Source organism: Phaseolus vulgaris, chromosome 8 (assembly GCF_000499845.2).
Source record: "Phaseolus vulgaris cultivar G19833 chromosome 8, P. vulgaris v2.0, whole genome shotgun sequence".
Taxonomy (NCBI): domain Eukaryota; kingdom Viridiplantae; phylum Streptophyta; class Magnoliopsida; order Fabales; family Fabaceae; genus Phaseolus; species Phaseolus vulgaris.
This window is the reverse complement of record NC_023752.2, coordinates 60,976,893-60,995,253: the sequence shown is the minus strand read 5'-3', so window position 1 is coordinate 60,995,253 and position 18,361 is coordinate 60,976,893. Positions and strand designations below refer to the sequence as shown.

Here is an 18,361-nt window from a genome sequence, read left to right as displayed (position 1 = left end):
ATTAAAATATTTAGAAAATATGACTGTTTAATCACTTAAAAAAACAAGATATAATGAAGCGATTTTTTGTTGTGTAACTTAATTTATATTATAGATTAAAATATATTTTCAAATAATTATTATTTTAATTAAGTTAAATTTGCAAATATTTAATAAAGTATTTTATAAAAAAAATTAAAACAAATAATGCCGTTAGGGTTTCTTGTCAATTAGGAGAGAAGGGGACATTTTTTGTGTTAAGTATAAAGAATTGAAATAGAAAAATAACAGAATGTTATAAACTACTAGTGTTAAAATGTTTATGTACTATAATTTTGTTTGATTAATTGCAAAATTAGAGAAACAAACACACCCTTGGGGAGTGCAAAGCAGCAAAATGGTCTCCATGAGCAGAAACCTTATTACTGTATATTTTTTCTTCTTTTTTAAATTCATTAACACAACCTAAAAACTTCAAATGCTTTCTGTCAATACATATGGGAAAGCAAAATAAAAACTATACATCAATCATTTTACACTATTTAGATGGTTAGTATCAGTTTTACACTTCACAAGCCTGATAGTTAGAACACGTAACCATCTCCACCCTTCTTCGGCTATCTCTGGTATACAAGAAATTGAACTGTACAAGACACTGTAATTTCCAGCACTCTCAGACAACTGTTAAGAGAGTTTGAAATACATCTCATCAGCAATTTACAAATCAATAAGAGTCCAGCATTTACTATAACAAAATTAGAATACAAAAAGTAATTTTAACATACAAAAGAATACTCTGTAAAACATAACATGCATGTGGTATTAGAGAGAGAACATATCCACTGAGAATTTGTTTATCATAAGTGAGCAGAATAAATCTTTTAACCATATAAGTTTTATATAGATGATACAAATTGAATGTTACGTAAAAGGCCGCATTTGCTTATGGTTTAATCATGAGAATTTATGTTAGATCCAATATTTGTTTCTCAAAGAATAAAACACTATTTACTTGATATCCTCCCTATATTCGTTTTAGTTTTCAAGACTGACAAGACTACACACAGGATGATACCAGTGTCCACAAAAGCAACACTAAAAAGTTCTAAATATATCTGCATGTTGAAAAGCAAATCTACGTATATTTATACTCACCAGGATCGTCAAAATTTACTCTTTCTCCAGTAGAGAATAGGCAGTAGAAAATAGCAGCAAGAAAATAAAGGAGCGATGTAAGCAACAGAAATGCTGGGAAGGAACCAAATAGCTCAACAAAAAACCCAGCTCCGACTGTTCCAATTATAGCAGCCAATGTTCCAGCAGTATTTGTTATTCCTACAACAAGAAATCAAGAGGTTTTCATTATAAGAAATCTTATTGTAAAGCACACAGACACGTATTTTCCCAGCTCTTAAACAGATTTTGCAAATATTTTTCACCCTATTTTGCACATATATGTTAAAAGACCACTAACTAGCCTTAAAATTCCTTTGAATGTTAAAAGTCAAAATCCAATCTATCCAATTCCAGGTCTTGTATCCATCCAAGCTACATGAAACTTTCATGAAGTACAATAACAGGTGCTTTATACATCTACAGCACAGCTTGACCAGTTATAGTTCAATAGGTTAAATAAATAGCACAAGAAATTTTCTTCAATTACTTCCCATACTAGTTAAATAATACCTTTTACAACACATCACTTATAAAGATAACATGATACAGGCTCCAAACGATTCAAATGTATTTACTGGTAAAAATATGCTCTAATCTTATTAAATGTACCAAAACATACATATACCACAAGATGAAGCATACCATGCAAAACACCAGAGTATTGTGGTGCAATCTCCTGTGATGACAAAGGAAATGAACATTATATTAGAGAGTGAGGACTTCTAACAAAAAAAAAAATTGTTTTTACATGACTGAAAATAGAAACCTGAAGGTTCACAAGAAAGCCAGAGTGACTGAAAGATTTCAGGCCAAAAGCTAGAGTAAGCCAAGCAGAACCAACCGAGGGGCTTTTTGCTGTTGCTAAGCCAATGAGGCAGAGTCCAGGACCAACAAAACCAATGGACTGCAGTGAATGTGCAGAAAAAGCATTACAATGTAAACTAATACATAGTGAGAACAACCAAATTCAAACTAGGATATGAGTATAGAAAATAAAGATAATAAAAATAAGATGACAATCAAAGCTTTTTCCCACTAAATGGGGTCAACCACATTAATCAAATGACATCATTGGGCACTATCCAAAACCAAAGACTTAAAAATTACATGATCATGAATTTGAAATACATGACACATTAAGAAGTGTTTTGATTGGACCCAGCAATAGGAAAGAACAGAAAACTAAATTCAGATGAAAACTGAAACAACAGAGGATAATTCCCCTTTACTCTGTCCACTCATCAATTGGCACCTGTCCTTTATGTCCTGCCTGCAACAGCGAGGACAAACTGGTACTTAACTGCATAGTTCTCAATGATCTTACGCTTTAAAAGATGCAAAGACAAAAAAACATTAACAGGTTGAAAAAGAACAAAGATATTGGAAGAAATTCAGATAGGGTCAGCCTCGGATGATTTATGTATAACGTCCAAGTAATCATTCACTGTGGTTGGCCTATCTCAAATTCTCCCAAATATCCTGGAGTAGTTTGTAAATGAGTCATGACATTAATACAATAGGGAAATATAGTTTTTAACTAAATTAGAAATAGAAATTTGTTACCGATATAATTCACAATACATCTGCAATCTACAACAACGCATAAATTTAAAGTCTACCCTTGTAGAAATGTAATATGTCCTATGTCTCTCCTCTCCTCTCGTTATAATATATGCAATGCAACGTACCTGCATAATCTTCCGAGTCAAAGTGACACTCGTACCACTTTGTATCATCATATCTGACCACAAACCAGCAAGGTAATTCATGATAGCCATCACAGCCCATGGAACTGCACTAAACCATGCTGCATGTCTGAGATCCACACGGTAAACCTACAATGTAGAACCATTTATACATGAGTGTTGATTTCTAAATATTTTTATCATTTGATAATCACAAAACTAAATATGATAAAACTTACTGAGCTGAAGTATATGGGCATCCAGGAAAGAACAATAAAAAACCCCTGTGAATAAGAAGAAGAAAAAATTAAAAGGGGAAACAAATAAAAATTTGCATAAATGATAACAACAATACTGCATGATGTGGGCTCCTGAGCCACATGATGTTGCTTGGCTGGGAACTGAAGGTGAGGATTACCACATGCAAATTGCAACAAGATATGTGATTCGAATTGCAACCTAATAAATGACAATTTGCTATTAAACATGACAATTATCAACTCCAATTAAAAGCACAACTAACAATTAAACAAATGCTGGAGTTGAAGCATTACCCAACTGTGCATGGCATTTGCAATGATCAGAGACCATGTTGGCAGCTTTGAAAGCAAGCGCCTGAAAGGAGGGATCACTTTAACTTTCTTGGACTTAGCTGTCTCCACTGGAAAAGACGTTTGCCTTCTATTCAATATATACTCCAGCTCATATTTTGATATTTGAGGACTCCGGTCAGGAGTGCTAGACGTTGCAGACAACCACACCAACACCCAAAGAAACCCAGACAGTCCAAAAATCACAAAGGGACCAAATATACCACCTTGCGACATGAGAATAGGAGAAAGTGTGAGCCCTAGTGCACATCCAAGCTGAAACCCAGCCATCGAGATTCCTACAGCCCTTGATCGTTCCGTTTGTGGAAACCATCTTAAACAAAGAAACAAAACCAATCATTATAAATATCAAGTCTTTGTGGCTCCCGCAACTTCATAGTTCACACAATCATGACAAAGTGACAAGCAAAGCCCATCTCATGTCATGATAAAAGATAAAAACTTGTAAGTCATAACATAACCTTAGTATTGGAACATTATAACTACCATCTCAAAACGAAAATTGCGCAGTGCAGAGCATAAAACAACGAGTCTGTATTTGGTTTCACTTTCACAGTGTCGTATTCAAAGTCATGTGTGGTGCGTTGAATTAAGCAATTTATACTAATCCTTACTACAAACATGCTTTTTGAGATAATGTTTTTTTCCAAACATTAATCACTTCCCTTCAGACACAATCTTAACCAAAATCAAGTTTGTAAAGAATCACCTTACCTGGCAACCATGTTATTCATGGAAGGAAGAGCGACTCCTTCAGCAGCGCCAAGAATAGCACGAACGACAAGGAGAGCCAAGAGGGAGGTCTGAGAAGCCCAAGGCGTAAGAAAAGTTGCAAGTGACCACAAGGCCACTCCCCAAGCCATCACCACTTTGCCACCGTAGTTATCTACCAACATCCCTCCAGCTATAGGAGAAGCAAGATACCCCCACAGAAAAGACGACTACATCACCACAAACCAACCCCACAATAAAATCAGAATAAATAACGCATTCACTTGCACTGTAAAGTGTTACTCTGCAAACAAATCACACAAAATCATAAATAGTATGTCTATCGATTTTTAATTAAAAATCTACTTTAAAAGCGATACCAAGAATTATTCGCAGTGAGTTGCGAGTCTAAAGACTTGCATGTCCATAAAACTTATAAAATCAACAACCGACAAAAGAAATACATCAGATTCAATTCTTCAAACAGTTGGCATGCACAACCTGAACGATTCCGGAAAAGGCGCGGCTCCACCCGTTGGCAAGGGACAAGGGCACGATGGCCACGGACATGACGACGCGATCGGCGTTGCAGAGGGCGAGGGCGAGGGCCAGCATGGCCACCACTTTGACTCTCTCCGAAGTGATGAACTCTGTGAAACTCGGCTGTGGCTGTTGGCTCTCCTTGGAGCTCGAGTTGAAGTGAGCGTCATTGGAGGAAACGCGAAGGCGCGGAAGGGAGCGGAGAGAGAGTGAAACGTTGGCGAAGTTGAATTCCGTTTTCTTGAAGTGGGTTTTGGGAGACTGGAGCGCCGCCACTCTGGTGCGGTGGGTTTGGGGCAGCGAGAAGGGTTTGGCGGCGGGAACGATGGCGGAGGACAGCGCAGCCATGGCCGCGGACGGTGGAAGATTTCAGTATCAGAATTGGGTTTGTTGGTGAGGTGGTTCACAATTACGCAAATGACCTTCTTTTGATCATTTTTTTAGTCTCAGTTTAAAGAATATTCAACTCCCACTCACTTCAATGAAGTATAAATAAGGATATTGGGATTGATTAATTACTCGTTTTACCTTCTAAGGGCACAATCGTCCACGTCATAATCCTTATGCTAAGTATTTATCCCTTCTAGTTCTTACAAAATTGTTGGTTTTCTAAGGTTCAAGACTTGCTTATAGTGTTAACTTTTTTTATTAGTTTTGTTGGTTAAACATGATTTTCATATATATGGAACAACAAGGGCTTTTTCAATTGCTTAAAAGTTAGGAGAATAATCTTATTAATCTTGTTGGATTGGACATGGATGAAGTTGGTGATGTAGGTAGTCAATGTTCAAGGAAAAACATACATGTAGAAAAATCATTATCTCAACTTGAGTAAGATCATGTGACTAAATTACTTCTTAGGACATGTTTGGGTTAACAACTTAATTAAGTACTTTTTTCAATAAGTGTTTATCATATAAGTACTAATGTATAAGTTGGTTCTATATCTATAATGAAAAATAAAATAGGGTTAAACAATTCTTATATAAGTTGTAAGTTGTTTTGGTAAGTTATTTAGAAATGTTATAGTTAAAATAAGGTAAAAAAAACTTGTGGACATGTCATAAGCTATATTCATAAGTTTTGATACTTTAAAAATGGTTAATGTCATAAGATAAGCTTAAGTAAGTTTTAAACATATTCTTCTAAATAGAGCCTTAGTTCTTATCATAATTTCTATTGTATGATTGGATAGGTTTTTCTCAAATTTTGCAAAACATAATGAAATGGCGATGGTAAGGATCGAGTAAAAGTTCGAGTCATATGATTATTCGGATGGACGAGGTCACTAAATGTTTCTCTATTTTTAAATTATTTTGGTGAACCTTTTATTTTGTATTGTTTGACTAAGAAACTCATACGAGTGCTAGAAAAGTAATCTTATCATGTGAATTATGTCAATGAGGAAGCAAAAGATGACCACAATTGATACCTGAAATATTATCGTAAGATTTATTAACCTTGAGGCACTAAGTGGTGATGAAAAATCACAATCAAATTAGCAACTCTGACAATAAATACGAGGCATCATCAGCTGATAAGAATTGGCATTGCTAACCATGATATACTCTGAACAATCATTTAACTCAATAATAAATAAAGTTCATTAAACCCTAAAAGTTAAGAACACAAGCTAATTTCTGAATAATGTTGAGAGAAAAAGAAAAATTGTGATTAGATCTTATAGAAAAGAATTATGTGACTTGTATTCGACCAAAATGTCTTATGGTTGCGACTTGGAAGGAGTTAGAAGCTCACTCCATAAACATTTTAGAAATTAAGAACACAAACATAAGGCAAACATCAAATAGTTGGTGTGATGCTATTCTCAAATTTTTATTGGGCATTCTCATTTATCATGATGAAATCAATCTGCAACTTGGCGAGGAAAAATGTACTTTTTTCTTCTCAGATTAAAGTTCCTTGAAACTCGTATGTCTCAGTCAACAATACAGAGTGATATAGGAGATGTACTGGAATAATGGTCACAATAAATAAACCAAGCATTGTTATTTTAGGGTGGGAGATGTGTTTAATAAATTTCACTTTTCATTGCACATGTCTTCATATTATGCTCTCACTCAGAACTTTATCTAATTAATAAGCAGTGACACATACCCAAGTCAGTTTCCCAAAGACAATCTTCATTTACAGACATTTATAAACCATATTGAATTACATTTTGCTGTTATGTCTACCAAACAGTGAATGACGACCTTCGGCTATTAATTCTCCAGTTGCTTTGTTTTTAAGGAGAACAATTGTCCCAGAATAACCTCCTTTCCTTCCTAACAACCTAGAAGTAATTTCTAGTTCATCCTGCAACATAATATCAATACATGCATAAGGTATAAAACATTGAAATGCAGAAGCACATGTCACACCCCAAACAGCAAGGTTCATAATGCAAGAATGCATGCACCAGAAGGAAGGTAGGGGGAAAAGAAGCAGGAAAGTTGGTTGTCTACAATGAACCCAATTTATGAAATCTAAATCGGGAGTCTTATAATAAATAAACGGTTGGAATCATGGAATGGACACATACAATAAACATGTTGCTAGCATTACCAGGCCTGAACTCTGAACCGTATCAAAAGGAAACCTTTTTTAAATCCTCGGTTTAATCTAAGATTAGTCAATGAAACCATTTTAGGAGACAAAGCTCTATTATTTTCTTTTGGTTTATAAGATTCGAATCCAAGTCCTTATTTAAGTTAGACTCGTCAATTGAACTAATAGGACACTTTTAAAGAGAATGACTGTGTTTAGAAAGCAGTTATACTCATGGCTAATAGAATTTTTAGGGTTTTTGTAGAAGAAACTTAAGAGAAAAGGAGTACCAAGATTGGCTTTCCTGTGAACTGAATGTAAATACAAACACAGACTAAGTTGTTAGGGTTTATTTGGGTATACTACTTCGTCAATAAACACTTTCAAGAAATGAAAAAAAAAAATCTGAGAAACTTGTTTTTTTATAGCAAAGAATAAATCAAATAAAATGAGACTCTTGTCCCAATCCTTATACATACTTATAAGGAAAAACCCAGATCAAACTTCTTAACACTCAACAGAATCGACAGACACTACAACTTATAACTGAGCTTCGGCAAATTAGTTTAGTCCAATTTTCTTCCAGATTATTTTTCTTAAATTGTTTATGAGAAAATGATCCAAACACGTCCTTAATGACTAAGAACTGAACAGGATCAATCTTAAGTGTGTTCAGTTGTTACACATAGGTTTTGAATGGTTGAAAAGTAGAGTAGGTGTGCAGTTCATTATGAACTAGCATGTCTCTCTACAAAATGGAGGCCATGAGTAATAAACAATCTAACCAACCTTAATGAAATCCAGATTTATGAATTCACAAACTTCCCCAATCCCCAATGCAATTCCTACAGCAACTAACTAGTTGGTGGGTTGAATCATAATCAATTTGTCACCCTAAAACACAATGGACAAGAACTAATGAAGTGAAAGTAGGGTTGTTGGATACACATGAATCATTAATTTCAATGTTTTACTCTCATTAACTTACACCAACGCGAGCTGTGGAGAGAAAAGAAATGGACATGTCGACGGAAACACTCATGGGGAGACCCTCTTCATGGATGACGGCGCCTCCAACTTCGTCCACCAGATTCGCGATTGCTCCATTCGCCAACTTCCCACCCCTGTCCTGTAACGTAACACATTCAAGATCAACCTCAACAAATTGAAGCAATTTCAACGAACATGTAATGAAATCAAATAATCATGGCGAAAGAGGATTGTTGATCGATGATAACGATGATAGGAGTTCATGAAATGGAAGTTACGGCGAGGCGAGAGGGGACTTTGAAGGAGCACGAGACGCAACCGGGTTGAACTCGGTCAACTCGGATTCCGGCGAGGACGAAGTGTTCGTAGAAGGAGGAGTTGGTGCCGGTTCGGAGAGAAGGAACAGATTGGAGTGCTGACACGGCGTCGTATTGTTCAGGCGTGAGCCTTAGCATCTCCTTCGCTTTCTCCATTCTTTGCGTTTCTCAGCCCACAAATTTCTTCTTCTGTACCTGTTTTGGTTGCTATTTGGATCTTCAATTCATGGGCCTAATGGGCTTCAAAAAGGCTAAAAAGTAGGCAATAAATTGATTTGACTATAAAACTACATATTCAACTATTTCAACTAACCCTGTCAGCATTAATTAATCGCATTTAAACAAAAAATCAGTCATAATAAATTTCATAAAATTAGCTTTGGATTGTTAAGTAGATTTAAGAAGATGTGTTGTTAAAAAGAGAAAAGAAGAAGATGATGTTGATGTTGATGATGATGGTGGTGAGATATATGACATAACTCATTTAGTGCATGCAGAACATTTATAAGTGTTAATGTATTAGAGGTTTTACATTTTGAGTATTTTTTATTAAAATATTGTTCTATTCAATTTTTCTTTTCATTTTTTCTACATATTTGAAAATTAATTTTGTATTTAATAAAATAATGTGATTATTCTCGATCAAGAGAACAATTACATTCTTTTTCGGTCGGTTGGTCTACCTGTCCCTCTTCCCTCTTGAAACTGTCTCCGTGCTCTCCTTTCACCCCTCATTTTTTGTTTTTGTGAACTCCAAGTTTGGATGTACTTATAAAAGACAATTTGATGTTCAAGAAAGTTTTTGGTATCCGACACTCAGTGTTTTCTGGATGATGACATATCTGATTATTGAAAATTGTGTCTATTTATACGATTATCATAGACTATTTGTTATTGGGCCGGATTAGGATTTTAGATCATGATTAAAAGTGTATTACCTAATATTTGACCACTAATTAGTCTTGTTAATCTTATGATTTAACATAATGAATTTAGTTATGTCAGTCGGTCTTGACGGCGAGCTTCAAGTGTCGTATGGACCGACCAGTACCATGACTAATATTTTATTTTTTGTCTTTAATTCACGTCTTCCTTATTAAATCTTTTTTAACTTAGTGATCAATTCAATTAAAAAATCAGAAAAAAATGAATAAGTTAACGAGAGTTAAAGAAAAAGAGTGAAAAGAGAATAAACAAATTGAAAGTGTTAATAAAGTGACAAGATATTTAAATAAAAATTAAAAGTACTCATATTTATAAAATAAATTAAACCTATATATATTTTAGTTTTTGTTGAACTTTGATAGTGTTGAAGAAACCAAGAAAAGGGTGAAAACGAGAATTTCAAGAAGTGGTGCACGTGTGGTCACCATTTAGGGTTCGCATCCCAATTAAACTCAAAGCATAATTGATTGGTTTGAGGGTTGACTTCTAAATTTATCAAACCTTACGGTCAACTCATCATTTTTGGGTTGAGTTTGTTTTATAAATACCTTCAAAATCTCACTCCAAACGTATAATTTGAATTAAAATAAATTAGTCTAACTTTTTTTGTATGAAATCCATTTTTTTATTATGTTTAAATATAGGTAAGAATTACATAATAGACATAAAATATTATTATATTTGAATTACAATATTATTATTTCATATTATGATATTCGATACCTACAATGTTAACGGTGAAACGTTGAATTATAGTTCAAACGGTTGGAGTTTAAATTCCAAAAGTTTAATTGTTTTAAAATGAAAAACATATTAAAGAGAGAAGTATAAAATAATTTTTTGAAGTTGTTTATATAAAATTCAGAACTGTGATATTAATTAATTGATTGTATATAATATTTGAAAATAAAATAATTGATTATATGTGATATTTATAATATTTAATTATATTTTTTTAATATTTTTTAAAATTGAAGAATAAATGTTGAAGATTTCTAACTTGCAAATAATTGATTAGTTTTAATTCCGCACAGTTACATTATAATTATTTTAAAATATTAATTAGTTTTTATAGATAATTACTTAATAAACAATAAAACATATATATATATATTTACTTATTTATTTTACAAGTCTAATAATGTTTTACAGAAACTATGAATAAAAATATTATAACTATTAATTATTTAAAAAACTATGCATTTAAATTTAGGTTGTGAGTGGCAAGAAATTAGGTTCCATTTATACAAGTTACATAATTTGGTTGCATTTTATTTACTTGGTTGGTGATATATAAATATAGAAGTTGAGTTTCTTTGGCTTAAAAACATGTAAGGTATAGAAGAAGTTAAAGGGAATTCTAGTACTTAAACTACTATATTTAATATAATTAGGAATTATGCATACATTTTTAGTTACAACTAACTTATTAGGTATTGTTTGAGTACTACATTGGGTTTCTAAGATTTTTTTTTTATATAATTTATGTATAAATTTATGAAAAGAATTCTTTTATTTTATTTATTTTTTGAATATTTGTTCAATGAACATTATAATATCTTTTCTTTTTATATAAATTAAAAACTTAAAAACAAATGAAAGTTTTATAATTAAAAATAAAAACAGAAAACAAAAAATATAAATTAACGTCCTTAACTTGTTATTTGGTATTTATATTTTAATTATTATTTACACTGTCTCTAATTTTAGTTGCAGAAGATTAGTAGCATTCATTGACTTCAAAGGTCCAACAAATCTTCGAAAACGATTGGATGAAGAAAAAGTTTTATATTTCATGCATAATTTTCTTAATGTGTTTACGTTTTGAGAAAAATTAAAGAAAAAGATGTTATTTATCAAAACATAAAAATATGTATTTTATTTGTGTTTATTTAAAATTAAAAATATTAATATTATTTAACATCATATAAGAGATAGATATTTAATTTAAAAAAGTAGGAAAGTGAGTTCTGTTATTTAATTTCTGAAATTTGAAATTTGGATTTTGTTTTAATTTGAAAAGTTTTAATTTGAAAGTGAAAAGCATAAGCCATTAAGATTTGTTATGGAATGAAAGCATTGGAATTTAAAGCTATAACAACTATTAAATCACCTAAATCCCCAACCATTAAAGTGACACTAACAAGAAATGATAAATGAAAATTTAAAATTTGGAATATAAATGGCCGAATTATAAAGATTAAGGGTTTTAATGAGTAATATATATGTTTTGGTTGTGTAATTAATAAGATTAATTTTTTGACGTGTAACTTTGTGTAACTCGAATGTGTGGCCTTTATCCAAGCTCATAAAGTAACTTAACAGCTCAATTGAAAAGACTTGGAAATGAATAATGTGAGTAATAACTTTAATTTATTTAAACATTTTTATCCATTTTTTTTTAATTTGTTATTCTTTTCCTTAAGTTGGATTAAGGGTCCACATAGTCCTTTCTATCGAAAGGACTTCTCCTAATTTATATAAAGAGATTTTAGTTATAAAACTCAGAAATTAGTCTTAAATTGGGTATCTTTTTCATATATACGTATTGGATATAGGATATCGACATTCGTACATTCGTAAAATATGTATTGGTGAAGTGTTATTAGTTGAATTTTTTTATAACTTTACACGATTTTAACAAATTTTTTTTAAATTTTTTTTTTCAAAAATTTAAATTAATTATATAAATTTTATTAGGATTATAAATTAAGGAACACATTATTTTGAAACATTTTTTTAATAAAAAAAATTATCTGCAAATATATAGATTTGTGTTTTCGTATTTTACATTTTAAAAATTATTTATCTCTGTATCTGTGTTGTATCAATGTCGTGTGAGTGTGGAGTGAAACAAAGTTTTTATAAAAATAAAATAAAAATTGGGAGAGAGAAATGGGGTTAAGGAGGGTTTATAATTATGAATGATGAGAAGATTATTATGACGGTTGGTGTTTGAACATTTGATTCCGTACTATTGTGTGCATACTTATGCCGTGTCTCGCACTCTCATAGTTTCTTCACTCATAAACACATAACAAACACAACAATGGCATTCCCACCAACACTCACTCACAAACACCAACGCATGCCGCACTCATGACTCCCAAATCCTACCGTCTCTCCGCCTGCCACCGCCATCCCACCGCCCCCATCACTGGTTTCTGCGCCCTCTGCCTCCGCGAACGCCTCGCCGGCATCCCCTCCGACCACTCCCCTCCCTCTCCTTCCCTCCGCCGCTCCAAATCCTGCGCCCGCCCCGCCGACGACCACGCCACCGCCGACCCCCGCCGCCGCTCCTGTGAGGTCCGCCCCCGCAGCTCCCTCTCCGATCTCTTCTCCCGCGACGACACGAGAAAATCCCGTTCGCGCAAACAGGCCTCCGTGGTTAGGGTTTCCAACGACGAGAGCGTTGCCGACGAGGAAACCAAGACGGTGAAGGAGTTTATAGATCTCGAACTGCAGCTCCGCAAGAGGAAAGCTGCCAGGGATTCCAGAACCTTCTGGAACGCCGCTGCCGAGAAGTTCAAGAAGTGGAAATGGAAACACAGGTCTAAGAAAAGCGCTGACGTTGATGATAATGTGAAGGGAAATGCAGAGAAGCGAAGTGCGCAGCGATTGAGAGAGACTCGATCGGAGGTTGGAGAATGCAATTTGGGGAGAAGATCCTGCGACATGGATCCGCGGTTTTCGATTGAAGCGGGAAGAATCTCGTTCGATTGCCCTCGCGCTTCTTGGGATGGGTGTTTGATTGGGAAACCGTGTTCAAGGCTTTCTCCGATGCTTTCACTCGATGAAGATTCCAATTCCAATAACACCAACAACAACAACAGCAATAATAACAGTGTTGGTTTGGAAAGTTCTGGCGATGGTAGAAGGAGTTTTGGTTTTGATAGATCAAGCTCTCGTAGGAAACAGTCAGTTGCAGGGCTTGATGAGTTGAAATTGATGTCAAATGCAAATGTGAATGCGAAGGTGTCTCCGGCCACCTTCTATGGTGCCAAGTTGTTGATTACTGAAAAAGAGTTGATGGATAGTTATGTGAGATCTTCAGCTGATGCTGTTGAATCTGGTTGTGTGATGGAATCTGATTCCAAGGATGTTTCTGGTGCGGCCAATAGGCAAAAGGGTGTCAAGAAGCTGCAGAAATGGCGCGATGTGTGGAGCAAGTTGGGGTTAGTACAGAGAACTGAGAGAAGGGAGGATGGGATTGGGGAAGAGGAGTGTGATTCTGGTGTTGTGGTTGATAAGCCACTTGCAGAGTCTTTGCAGAGGCTTAGGAGGGTGGTTAATGTGCAAGCAAGTGAGCCTGTTGGTCAGAAGCTTATGCGAAGCTATAGCGTTAGCTGTAGAAGCCCTTGTAGAACGGATGGTTTCGCCGAGGATTCTGAGAGCAAAGGGAGTGCTTTGAATGGGAGACACGACTTTATGTTTCAGAGGAACCGTAGTGTTAGATATTCGCCAAATAATCCTGACACTGGCTTGTTGAGGTTCTATTTGACTCCGTCCAAGAGCTATAAGAGAAGCAAGGCTGGAAAAAGTAGTGTTAAGGATTTGCATTCAGCCGCCAGAAGTGGCTTGTGAAACTGTATTAGCTGTTGAAATTGAAAGTATGTTTGGTTGTAAAAACATATATAATATTAATTTCCAAATTTTCTAATTATGCTGGTAAGGTAACATATTAGATTATGGTTGCATTTTGTCTAATTTTGCTGGTAGCAAAAATAAAGTATTTTTTCCATGATGCTGTTGAGATGGTAACTCTCAGATTGTAATGGTTCTAGGAGGTTGGGAGCAAACCTTTATTTTGCTAGAATTTACTGTAACAATGTGTCACACACTGTTTAATGATTTATATGTTGTTGATGAAATTTGTATGAAGGGGTAATTTTCTGCCTCAAGTGCAGCTATGGCATTTCATGCAAGGTGGAAGTGTATCACTCCAAATGCAGCACGAAAGGTTCACTGAGATTCTCATGCTTTATTTTCATATTTCGGAGTAAGTTTCAGCTTCCAAGTTCTAGTTCGGCTATGCTGTTAGTTAGATGTATGAACTACAAGTTTTGAAGTGTAACCTTTCCTTATTATTCAGAACCAGAAGCTACGTTTCTTAATTGTCTACATACTCGATAGCCTTTATATTGTTATATCTCCTAAATAATTTTTTTAAGCTTTAAAATAAAAAAAGTTAAGGCTATGATGTAGGTGAGAATGTCTGATATGTGCAGTTGATACAGGAACTCCTTGCAAACTCGAAAACAGAATTCTGAATATCCTTTCTCATACCTTATGACAGATCCAAAGCTTGGAATCTAGAATTTGTCCCAGCGAATGAGTCAATTTTCTTTTATATTTTTCCTTGTCAAGGACGACACGTTTATATTCCATAGAAGATAATTCTGTCAGTGGAAACATCTACTGCATAATGGAGGATAACTTTCCAAAAGAACACAGCAAAATCCTTCCCCATAATACATAGTTGCAGAGATTTTACAGGTTCTAAGTAAACAACATATTCAGTCTCAGGGTTAGCCTCTCAAAGTAGAGAATCACCGATATCTGGATTCTGTTCTGGCTGTTACCGTTGTAATTGCTTTGTATGTTGGCACTTGAAAGGGAAGAATAAGTTTAAGTTTAAAGCTGGTCAATAGTCATTACTCATTTATGGTTAATTGCTTGTTTAGCAAGGGCTTGGGGAAAAATATTTTCCATGTTTAATTGTTTGTCACAGAGAAAAGCGTGTTGCTTGTTTTAAGAAAACACGGAGAAAAGATTATGGTCACTGCTTTATCATCCATTGTGTGTTGGCTTTTCAAACCTAAAATTTATTATGGTCCTACTTCTGATGGTACCTTGCCTTCATTACTTTTCTTTTCTTTTGCATTCAGGTACACCCATGTTTACTCCTCCTATTGGTTTGCACTTAGGAATGGTGCCTGTGGATTTTTTTTACCTTCCTATTTCTGTTTTTGTGCTTTATTTCTTTGGTTAAGCATTCTGTTTCTCATTGAATTTATATGCTGCTAGGATTTGGAAATATGGCCGTGGATTCGTTCAAGGCGATTCTTAATTTATGCTGCTAGTTTTTGTTTATATTAATAAAATTGTACATTTGTTTCATCTCCTTCATAGTTGTTAAAAGAAATGTACAATTATATACAAAATAATTCGTTTAAAGTTAATTCAAGATATTTGTAATTGACTTTTTGATTTTGAAAATAGTTTGTTTCTGACTTCTCTTTTTGTATTTTCTGCTGATAGTCATAGGTTTTGCTGATGATCAGATGTTGACCCTACATACAAGAGACTTACTATAACTCTTAAGCTTTGGTAAATTGAAACTGAGTGCTTTCCATCAAACACTTCACTTTTCACTGCTCTTTCAATGATGTGGTGGCCATACCACATAATTGCAAATTAGAAAAATATCTGACTTATTTATGAAGGTCTGAGCAAAAAGCACAACCTTTGACTTACAAGCTGCAAATCTCGTTTCCATATTTTTCGTTAAGTAAACTCACATTTTTGGGGCACATTTACGTAATATTGTTTTCCTCGATATTATTAGATTAATAAGGGATGATAGAAGAAGATTTAAATAATTTTGGGGCACACTTGCTAGGTAATTGTTTAGAAAGGATATTTTTTAATATTTTTTTTTAAAAAGTCATTAACAAATGACCATTTCAATTGGTTATATCATCATGAAAATTAATTTTAAAATAAATGAACAATTTAAACGTGTAATTTTATAACCGATTTTAATTTGAAAACAATTTTTGAGATAAAAAAAAGTTATAAGAAAATACCAGATTTGTCTTAAATCCAAACAGTTTGTTAACTTACTCTATTTTTCAATAAACGAATTGACAATATTATTAAAATAGCTAAAACATGAGAGTTTTTTAGTTTAAAGAAGATAAAATGGAGTCAAATTGTGGAGAAGTATATCAAAGTGAAGCACAATAAATGTTTTATTTCTCACCACTGATAGTACAGAAAAACCCATTTTTATAGAACTAGAGCAGCAGTGCATAGAACAAAAAGGCCCCCTCCCTCCTTGAAAATTAATTCACAAACATAAGACAATCCTCCATAAATATTGCTTCATTACATTACTCATGGTTTGAAAAGACAAAAGAAGCTAGGAAAAATCTCTGTTCAAGATAATTAGCACTGTGTGACCTCTATATCAGATTTTGACTTGAATCATTCCCACTAAACTAACATCTTATTTTACACAGTATTGCCCAGAAACCCAATGCTCAGGTTCGCTCACACATATCAATCAACAAAGAACAACAAACAGAGTGATTTGTCTTTTTCCTCTTTCACATTTATTGGAATTACAATATCCAAACACAAAAAAAAGAAGCAAACTCAATATTTACTACCTGCAATAGTTTTGAGCACTCACTTCAGTCATTCATTCCACATCAAAGCCCTTCTCCTGAAACTCAGCAATGACCTCATTCCTCATCCTCGTCCACAGTCTCTGAGCCTCCAGATCAAACTTCTTGTCCTTCAGCTCCTTCTTGTAGTCACTCTCATCCTTATCATCTTTAGCAGCCCCTTTGGGACCAATGCTTGTCCCTATCATTCCACCCTTGGCAACGAACTCCTGCATTGCCTCTTGATCACCAGGGTAAGGATACATCCTCCGCTCGTATAAATGAGCAAGCTCCTTCTCTTCCTTTGGCTTTGGCTTCAGTGTCCACCAACCCAGTGGCGATGTCTCGTTGTACCACCACACTGCCCCAATCACTGCGTACGTGCAAACCAAAGCCTTTCCAATCTGCTTCCAGAAGTAGTAGTTCTCCTTCCCCAACCCAATTTTCCTCAGGAAGTCCTGGGCATGTTGTGCACCTGCGTTGGAACATAAATTGGTCCACAGAATTTGATCAAAGATGCAAGATTCCTGTCCGAAACATTTTATCAAACACCTTGTGTTCAAGGTTGGATTACGCAAAAATCAAGCCCTATGCCATTGATATGGTTTAACACGGACGTTGCTAACATACTATAGTTCTTCTGTTATGGTAAAGCTTCATTTCCAAATTTTGGGTATGTAGAAAGAGAGGTACCTGTTTTGGGTTGTGGCTCCTGAAACCGCTTCCGAGGCATTGCGAGAGTGAGATTTCGATCATTCGATCAACATTGAAACTAGTGGCCATGACGTGGTTTGGTAGTGTGGGCCTGGAAAGTTCTTGGACATTGAATGAGCCCATTATTGGACCAGAACTTAATGAAGGTATGTTTCTTTCTGCACCTCCATAGCTTCTTGGACATCCCCCATAGGTCACTTGAAAAGACCATTTCGTCCTTAAAAAATACATTCTTGATTCAATCCAAAAATGTTATTTTTCTATTGTAGAATCCAAACTGTATTTCCAAATTCAAAAATACCTTTCAGAGATTTTACAATCCAAAATATATATATATATATATATATACTAAAAATTCATTATGGATTATAAAATTTAGAAAGTGTTCCTGAATCCAAAAGCTGAGAGATATTTTTTGGATTTACAATCAAAATGTATTTCAGATATTACCATCCAAAATACATATTATAGAGACTGTTATGAATTTTATAATTCCATAAAAAAAAAATGAAAAATCCTATATAAAAAAAAAGTGTGTTGAAATTAAAAAAAAAAAATATGAAGGTATAGGAAGAATTTGCATAGAGAATTACTCTTATTGGATGGTAGAAACTTTTAAGAAAAATACGATATATTTATGAAATTAAAAATATAGATTGAGCTTGAACTTGTTTTCTGTAATATGTTAGGTAAAAGGGAAGATAATTTAACTATTTTAATTTGAGTTCTTTTTTTTAATTATGTTGTCCCTT

General features: G+C 34.1%; 4 protein-coding genes across 7 annotated transcripts; 1 reads left to right on the top strand and 3 right to left on the bottom strand.

Moving 5' to 3' along the window:
* Window positions 1-362: 362 nt before the first annotated feature.
* On the bottom strand, window positions 363-5,352 carry LOC137824661 (probable anion transporter 4, chloroplastic). 4 transcript variants are annotated; one of them, XM_068630327.1, is made up of 9 exons: window positions 4,664-5,352; window positions 4,166-4,392; window positions 3,395-3,764; window positions 3,080-3,124; window positions 2,844-2,990; window positions 1,922-2,059; window positions 1,798-1,831; window positions 1,135-1,314; window positions 363-660 (listed from the first exon to the last, which is right to left on the bottom strand). In XM_068630327.1, exons 1-9 carry the CDS (start codon window positions 5,048-5,050, stop codon window positions 653-655), a joined length of 1,536 nt encoding a protein of 511 aa, XP_068486428.1. In that variant the 5' UTR covers window positions 5,051-5,352; the 3' UTR covers window positions 363-652. The 4 variants fall into 4 exon arrangements, with proteins under 4 accessions (XP_068486428.1, XP_068486429.1, XP_068486430.1 ...); XM_068630328.1 differs by having other exon boundaries at window positions 4,166-4,466; window positions 4,664-5,166; XM_068630329.1 differs by having other exon boundaries at window positions 4,161-4,392; window positions 4,664-5,166.
* Window positions 5,353-6,733: 1,381 nt separating this feature from the next.
* LOC137824455 (uncharacterized) lies at window positions 6,734-8,782 on the bottom strand. The gene is made up of 3 exons (XM_068630104.1): window positions 8,521-8,782; window positions 8,241-8,381; window positions 6,734-7,021 (listed from the first exon to the last, which is right to left on the bottom strand). Exons 1-3 carry the CDS (start codon window positions 8,713-8,715, stop codon window positions 6,878-6,880), a joined length of 480 nt encoding a protein of 159 aa, XP_068486205.1. The 5' UTR covers window positions 8,716-8,782; the 3' UTR covers window positions 6,734-6,877.
* A 3,668-nt stretch (window positions 8,783-12,450) lies between these two features.
* LOC137825687 (protein OCTOPUS-like) lies at window positions 12,451-14,164 on the top strand. The gene has a single exon (XM_068631424.1). It carries the CDS (start codon window positions 12,604-12,606, stop codon window positions 14,086-14,088), a length of 1,485 nt encoding a protein of 494 aa, XP_068487525.1. The 5' UTR covers window positions 12,451-12,603; the 3' UTR covers window positions 14,089-14,164.
* A 2,411-nt stretch (window positions 14,165-16,575) lies between these two features.
* On the bottom strand, window positions 16,576-17,711 carry LOC137824459 (uncharacterized). The gene is made up of 2 exons (XM_068630108.1): window positions 17,589-17,711; window positions 16,576-17,370 (listed from the first exon to the last, which is right to left on the bottom strand). Exons 1-2 carry the CDS (start codon window positions 17,626-17,628, stop codon window positions 16,931-16,933), a joined length of 480 nt encoding a protein of 159 aa, XP_068486209.1. The 5' UTR covers window positions 17,629-17,711; the 3' UTR covers window positions 16,576-16,930.
* Between the last annotated feature and the right edge of the window lie 650 nt (window positions 17,712-18,361).